Source organism: Centruroides sculpturatus, unplaced genomic scaffold (genome assembly GCF_000671375.1).
Source record: "Centruroides sculpturatus isolate CEXI.00-Female unplaced genomic scaffold, Cexi_2.0 scaffold1166, whole genome shotgun sequence".
NCBI lineage: Eukaryota > Metazoa > Arthropoda > Arachnida > Scorpiones > Buthidae > Centruroides > Centruroides sculpturatus.
The window spans coordinates 49,486-58,177 of record NW_019385330.1 but is presented as its reverse complement, the minus strand read 5'-3'; the positions used below and the strand labels follow the sequence as shown (position 1 = coordinate 58,177).

The 8,692-nt window shown below is 32.1% G+C and overlaps 1 protein-coding gene across 1 annotated transcript in view; it reads left to right on the top strand.

Annotated features, from left to right (window-relative positions):
• Positions 1-920: 920 nt before the first annotated feature.
• LOC111637738 (ankyrin repeat and BTB/POZ domain-containing protein 2-like) overlaps positions 921-8,692 on the top strand; it is a gene marked incomplete at its 5' end in the record, with an annotated part of 37,629 nt that continues 29,857 nt past the window's right edge. Inside the window, 3 exons of the mRNA XM_023383301.1 lie at positions 921-1,044; positions 4,611-4,769; positions 7,235-7,418. Coding sequence (XP_023239069.1) covers positions 921-1,044; positions 4,611-4,769; positions 7,235-7,418 — 467 coding nt within the window. The remainder of the gene's footprint in view (positions 1,045-4,610; positions 4,770-7,234; positions 7,419-8,692) is intronic.

Sequence of the window (8,692 nt, the reverse complement as noted above, 5' to 3'; positions counted from 1 at the left end):
GGGGGATTTTTCGAAAAATCCCTTAGTGTACATTTCCTTGACGTACCCTATTAAAACGCAATCAAAAACGCAAAAAACCGCATCTGAAATAGTATAATAGAAGCCAAGTTCTTCACGGTAAGCCTTAATCCTGTCTCTCTTCCCCGCGGGGGAATATCGAAAAATCCCTTTGTAGTGTATATTCTGTTGACGTACCCTATTAAACCGCAATTAAAAACGTAAAAAACCGAATCTAAAATAGTATAAATAGAAGCACAGTTCTTTACGGTAAGCCTTACTCCTGTCCATCTCCCGGGGGGATTTCGATATGCATATTATATAAAAACACGTGCGTATTCGAATGCAGCGTTGTGTCAAAATTTCAAAGGAATCGGTAGGAACAAACGAACATTACATTTTTATTTATATAGATAAAGATTATCTGCTTTAGTTCATTTTCACAGAAAAGCAAACTTAGAGCGTCGTACTCGTAGCGCCATCTGTTGGACATAAAAGCCTTAACCTAGATTATATCTTTTAATTTATATGAATGTTTAATGGAATAATATACAGCCTATGTCCACTCTGAGGTTCCATTCTAAATATTGGTGAAAGAATTTTTGAAATCGGATGAGTAGTTTCGGAGATTACCTGCTGCAAACAAACTTACAAACATCACCTATTTATAATATTAGTATAGACCAGGGGTGGCCAACAAGTCGATCGCGATCGACCGGTCGATTACGAAGCCAATTTTGGTCGATCGTTCGAGATGTCTTGAATTAATGTGTTACACTTATAACCGAACGTAACGCGCAAACGCAAATGTAGTGATATTGGCCCACCGCGTCCTCCCTCAGATGCGGTTTTGTCGGTCCATGTGATATTCATTTGCGTACAGTTGTAAAAGGGAAATAAGAAATGTAGACAAAGGATCGTAAAACCAAAAAAGAAGGTTGGAAGAGGGACAGAGGGAGTGGTCGGGACACGGTAGAAAGAGGAAGGGTGAAGTGGTGGTCCCCGACAGTGACAACGTTGAGCTTCAATTTTTATTCTGTTTACAATGTAAGTACCTTTTCTTCATGTTTTAAATTCAATTGTGGCTTTTCTTACCTATCTAAACATAGTATGTATTTCACACCACCCCCTCGCCACTTAGACTAACCCTACGACAACAAGTCGATCGCGACACATTTTTAAGATATAAAGTAGATCTTCTGTACATAAAAGTTGGCCACCTCTGGTATAGACAATATAGTTGGATAGTATTAAGCATATTATTTTTATATGAAATAAATAAATAACATAAATGTCTAAGGCAGGCATGGCCAACATACGGCCCGCGTGCCAGATTCGTCCCGTCTAATGAATTTATGTGGCCCGCGATCAATCTTTCAATATTAGCTACTAAAGTCCGTATAGCTTGATGAAAAATTCTGACGCCTAAAAGAAAAAAAAGGTCAACAACTCACTGTGCGTTTAGGGCTAGTACACATTAGGCGTTGGGCGTTGCGTTAAACGCGCGTTAGCAGCGTACACACCAGGCGTTAGCTCGGCGTTAGACGAGCGTTTAATGGAGCATACGCACTGGCTCAGTTTGGAAATGGACGTGAAAGTAATTGCTTGTGTGCCCCTCTTCCATCGTCGCTATAAAAGACGATGGCAGAGGCAAAGGGAATTTTGGGTGCACCCAATATTACGAGATAGACTGACGCATGGAATGTTTGTGACGTTGTATCCAAAACTAAGAGAATATGAACCCAAGTTTTTTAATTCTTTTAGAATATCTATAAAATCATTTGACGATGGCTGGTCTCTTTTAGATTTCGTCAATAAATGGATCAGTATCGAAATGATCGTTCTCCATTACGACCAACGTGCGTCCACTCTACCCGAAAACATGCGATCGAATGTATATTAACATGGCAGCATATGCATCTCAAAATGCGCAGCTGACGCCTGCAAAACGCGCGTTCTAACAAAAATCTATTAAATTAATTAATTAATTAACACGCGCTTGGCCAGAAGCACGCATTTGAGTGTGTATATCTATGTGGAACTCTTGGTTCCTTAAAACGCGCGTTACCAAAGCGCGCGTTTCAAAACGCCTAATGTACACAGCCTTAGAGTTAACCCTCCATTACAAATCTCGTCATAAGTACAGCGTAGAATGTCAATAAAGCATGATATAGTAATGTGAAAAATGTATCTAATCTCTATCTACAATTCAGTCTCTACGGGGTGACACCACAATGAGATCTCACACCACCTCAAAATCTTCCTAGGGCAGCCTCTAGTTCGGCCCGTGGAAAAAGTTTTCTTTCCAATTCGGCCAGGGGGGAACTGCTGGCCACCCCTGGTCTAAGGGTAAAAATCTATGAATATGCAATTTATTATTTTGATAATTATTAAGCTATATTGGATGTCAGATACAATTATTAAATCTAATTTTAATCTAACTTTATTTAATCTAATTCTTTTCTTTTCCATTTGATTTTCTTGTTTTGTTTATGTTTAACTTTTATATATTTTTGATATTAATTTTACTTAAAAGTAAATTTTATTTTGAATTTTTCATAAAAGTTTAGTGCCAAATCTCCTAAGAGTTCATAAATTCATTGTTTTAAGAGCTATTAAATGCAAAGGAATTTTAAGCTTTGCTGTTTAAAATCTATTATGTTTTAATCTCACAAAACAAATCTGTTGAATCAAGAATTAATACAAATCTCATATAGATGTTAGTATCTCATGAATGTTTCTTTAATCTTTAACCATGTTAACATCTTGTGCTGTTTTCTAAAATAAAATACAATAGTGTCTGATTTCATATTCTAATTTCAAATTCAAATGAGAGACTGATTACATAAATGAATTATTTTATTAAATTATAAATTATATTGGGAAGAACTAAGCCTATACCAATGTTTTTCAATCTTTTTGCAACAACACACCCCCAACTTGGTAATTTTTTTCTTGCAGCATCCCTATTTCTTTATCAATGTAGAGTTACTGTGCTTTTCATACTTCTAGTAAGATGAATAAGAAGTATTATGGTGCTGCTCAGCCTGTTTCACAGCACCCCTTGAAGTGTTGTTGCAATACCCAGTTGAAAACCACGGAACAATATAGTGCTTTGCTATAAATGCATATTTTTCGCTACATTAATAACAATCAAGGTTTTTTTAAGTTAGCTAATAATCTATAATCTAAGTTATTTCAAACAGTTTTAAAGATAAAATACTCATAGACATTTGAATTTGCTTATTAATGAACTAATTTTCAAAGTAAAGCCAATGATTTAAATGAAAATACCTATGCTTATTCTCTGCACCATTTATATAATTGATTAACTATATAAATTAAGCAGAGAATAATAGTTACTGATATCATGGTTATTTTTAGTATTAACAATTAATGAACAGTTTATAAATTGTTATTCAATACATATATCATGTAAAAACTGAAAGTCCTTAACTCTGAATATATTTAGGGAATCATGATTTATAACTGTATAAAAATGTTAAAATAATTAGTGCAATGCTTTTTTTCCAATGAAATGTATTAGAATTCCACACTAGCAAATAGCATAAAAAGCATCAATGATCAGTATCTAGTCATTGATATTTAAAGTGTCAGAAACAGATTTATAATATAGTTATTATATATAATGATATAAATTGTGAATAATTAATTACATGTTAACTTTAAAATGTTACTAAGGGCTGTCCATTGAATGTACAGTTTTTGAGCTACTTTCTATCCTCTCCTGTTATGTACGTACAATGGTGCACTTTTTCACTTTTTGGTGCAACGTCCTCCTCTCACCCTTAAACTGTACTTGTAATTAATAAACAGCCCTTTATTCCATTTCTTTGACAGTCAGTAAATCATAGTTATCATTATCTTTCAATGGCTTAGATAAAATTGCAAATTTTGGCAAAGAATCTTCAAACTTATGGAATATTTTAAAAATTTGTGAGATCTTTTATGGTTGGATTCTATTTTGATGTAAGCCAGGTCAATTTTAATATGATCAATACCTCTGTATCAGATATGTAGATGAAACCCAAATTGGAATTTTTACTATTTGTATCTTTATAGGAAAAACATTCTGCTTTCTATGAAGCAACTCTGCTGAGGGCTGGTATTTTTCTTGCACCAAAAGTACACCATTAATAATGATAAAGTTCTCAGTTATTGTGCTTATGCTGCACATGCACCATCCATTATTTTCATCATTGCTGTTCTTTTTATGTCTATATTCTTTAAACTATTTTTTGGTAACGGTAGATTTATGGAATTAAATGTATATGCAGTAGATATGAGACAATTAAATTTAATTCATCAGAATATCTGATAATAAAAATGATTTTTTAATTAAAAAATATTTGATATGAAAATTCAAAAATGATTTAAATGTTAAAAAATAATTATTCTTTGAAAAATTGAAAATTTTTAAGAATAATAGTAGTTGATATGATAAATAATGGAACAATTCATGCTTACTCATTGAGTTTTAAAAATATCTTAATCTAACTTAAACTATATTAATCTGAGATTCATTATGAGCATTAAATTCCATTATTATAATTTTATAATTAAATTTTTAAAATATTTTTTAATATTTTCAGGTGCTTTATCATTACCTCGTTGGCCAAATCTATCAGAAAACAGTAGATTTGGAAGTTCTTCACAACTTCATCAGGGAGAAGAGTCTATAAGACAAACATCATGTAAATCTATAGAACAAAATTTACTAACAACATGTGTTGGAAGTATTACAGAATTAGGTGAGAAATCAAATTTTTTTAAATAAAATAATTTAGAATCATAGTTTTAACTGTTCTGTAAGTTTCATAATTATAAAACAGTTAGTGTTTGGAATCTAAAACCTTTTTAAATTATTGATTAAAAAATTATTTTGTTCTAAAAATCACTTAAGAATAAAGGAAAGATGATAATTAGAAGTAAAGATGAATAATAACAATAAATAAAGCAAGGAAGTTTGAGGAGATTCCTTGTTAAATACCAGGTTTATTTTGTTTATATACCCCATCCTCAAAAGTCAGCTATAGAAAAACATTGCTGAGAAAGTGATTCTCATCAATCTAAATCAGATTGTCCAACCAAATACAGTGTAGACCTGTAATGGCCAAAGCACACAGAATGTGGAGGGATAAGAGATGAAGGGCCTTACAAACAACAATTAACATGAGGAATTTGGAATTTAACAGTTTTATAATACTAAAATCAAATATACAATTCTCAATAGTACAAGATAACTAATTATAACTAGTTGAAACTAGTTAGCCTCATTCTCAACTAGTTGTAACTAGTTGAGAATGTGGGTAAATCTCCATTTTCCTGGGGCAGCCATCCCCTGACATTCAGCAATATCCCAAAAACCTACAAATGGAAATTCCTCTGTTCCTATTTTGTGATCCTCTATATCTTCACCCTCACAAAAAACTAGTACTATGTCACTGTGTATACACAGTGATTCAGAACTCATGGGACAAACTTTAAGGGGTGATAGAGCACACAACAAAAAGCATTTTTTGTATAGGAAAGTATGGGCAAGTATGCATTAAGGCATAAACACAAGAAATAATACATGAAAGGAAACATAAATTGTTTACTTACAGCATTGTTCACAAGTGCATTTTACAGCAATGTTTCCAATAATTGCTCAAAATTGTGTCAAACTTCTTATGGGAATGTCTGAAGGTCCTCATTTATGAGAATCCAGTTGACTGTTGAGGACCTTGTTGCTTGAATATTCATTGCGGCTGCACATGTGTGAGAAATACTGGCACCTTGAAACTGTATACCATTCACTCTGCCATATATTACTATTGATAGAGACAATTTTAATTGTGTATGTATACAGGGTGATCAGAAAATGTCTGGCCAAGATTTAAAGGGGGTTAGAGGGGATGAATATAAAAGGATTTGCAGTACAATGCTTGTCTGAAAACACCGCATCAATAGAGGGCACTGTGTAGGGCAGTCTTAATTCTTAATATGATTTCATATGGCACGCAGCACTTCACGAATACTGAACTAGCAGATATCCACCTGACATATGGAGCTGCGAATGGAAATGGGAGAGCTGCGCAAAGATTGGGTTTGTTAATAAAGGACTTGTTACATTTGTTTGTGTCCTTTCTACTTTCTTTACTCTCCAAGACTTTCATGTGACGTTTCCGGACAAGCATTTTACTGCGAATCCTTTTTTATTCATCCCCTCTAATCCCCTTTAAATTTTGGCCAGACATTTTCTGATCACCCTGTATATATACACAATTAAAATTGTCTCTATCNTACAATAAAAAAAATTCATTTTATTTAAGGACTAAGAACTATAAATATAGCTTAGTTAATTTATCCACAAAAAAAAACTAAATCATTATTAAATAATAATCTATTAAGCATTGCTATGAATACTATGTTTTCTCAATTCTAATGTGCACCTTGCACCTTTTTTTTGGACTTTTTTGGTCTCAAAAATTGGAATATACATTAGAATCAGGCACAAAGTTGACTTAATGCAACCTCTTTTGCATTGTTTGCTCTTTACTCTGCTTGGCAATTTATGTGTATTTGTATAATACATATAAATTGCCACATAAATAAGTCTAATAGTTATATTAATTAAAGCCTAATGATTGCCAGATTAGATTAGGCAAAATTACTTAGCATTTAATTATTAATAGTAATATAGCTCGATTTAATCCAACAAAATGTTCAAAACTGACATGAAATCTTGCTATTAAAACATTGATCTTATGGTAATTACGACTGTGATTTTATATTGATCCACAGATCCTCTGTTCATTTTTCAAATGTATTCAAATATACTCACTTATGACTCCATTATCTGTTTCTGATAATGGAATCACAATGAAAAAATTTGAATACAGTTGAAAAATCTGGATATCATGAAATATAGTAAACATGAAAATAAAATGCTTTTCAAAACTGTGTTTATTACTGTTTAAATACATTAACTTTTTGCAGCTGCATTTTCAATTCAGGGCAAGCATTACATTTGCAAGCTAACTTTTTTTGGATTTTGACATCTCAAAAATTGGGTACTGATCAAATTCCATGGCACATTCAAATTGAGAAAACATGGTATTGAATATTAAGTTGAAGATTTTTAAATATAAATGTTATATACTTTGCTATTTTTAAAAATTCATATAAAAACAAATAATAAATTTTTTCCTAATGAACTTTATTTATTTATTAGGAGATCTTTTGAGTCGAGTAGTTCAGTACCATAACAGAGTGCAGCTTAATTCTTCAGGTAGACATAATATAGCATGGGGACCTGGTGCTTTACATTCACTTTATTATTTCATGCGTTGCTCACAATTAGAGCATCCTGATCATGTCTGTCCTCGTGCTCCAGTACAAGAACTCATATATGAAAGGTAAAATAAATTATGCTGTTTCTATTCTAAAAGAATCTATTAATATCTTTGTTGTATTATTTAAATATTGTAAGATAGGCCTACCAGAGGGCATTTGTTACATGATATATAAATGTTTGTATTAATACTATCTCCATGAAACTACTGGTATAAAGCAATAAAAATATGTAATTACAGACAACCAGCATGAATTAGATTTAATTAAATGTTAAATTTTTGTTCTTTTTAAAACACGCATCCTATTAGTTCTAAACCTGATGATGACAATTAAAAATGTTGGAAAATGTTTGTTTTTCATTTAATTAAATCTAATTCATGCTGGCTGTCTGTAATTATGTACAGGTAGCCCTCGGTTTATGCCGCAGTTCCGTTCCTACAAAAGCCGGCGCAAATCAAATCGACATAAAACAAACCCATATTTACAGTGAGGTATAGGGTTAGGTTGTACTGTACATAAGTGAAAAATAAGCTAATAATTTTGTTTATTAATACAATATAATACAAAATACATATAAATTTTTAATTTTTAAAATGTATTTTATCATAAAATAAAGTAAAATGTTTTTATTTAAAAATTTTAGTTTCAAATTTCTTACATTTTTTGGAAAAAAGTATCCATTTTTAATTGTTTACATTTTTGATTTCTTTCATTTTTGATTAAGAATTTCAGAATATGGTCGAATATAATCGAATATGATGCTCCTTTTTACATTTGCACTTTGCTCCAAACATTGTCTAACTCACAAACTTCATCTGTCAAACTTTCCGTAGTTGAAAGGATACGTTAACCCAACATAGAGCTACGGACGAGCGAAGACACTGATCGGTCGACCACCGGTCGCCGTAGTGCATATATAAGGTCAGTTTGAGCGGGAAAATTCAAGGTGGCTAAAGAGAGATAAATATCGTCTGGCCAACGAGAAGTAGATTTGTCTCACTAACGATAATTTGTGATTGCCGGCAGTGCCATTGCATCGTAAGGTGTTTTCCTGAATGAACTGATACGGGATACATTCATTGGCGCTATGGATTCGGATGCCATTTATTGGACTATTAAGTTTAATATCTTGACTCGTGGGTACCTAAACGTTTAGTATTTTAATATTAATTTAATGCAAATGTATACATACCCAATAATATTAAACAAAAAAATAAATATATTTAATAAAAATCTTTGTTTTAACGAATGTACAATGTCGCGGCTCAGTAAATACGTCAACACTGAAATGAAAATCAGTCTAGCATAGGGAAAATCGGGGAATTACACCTCAAAA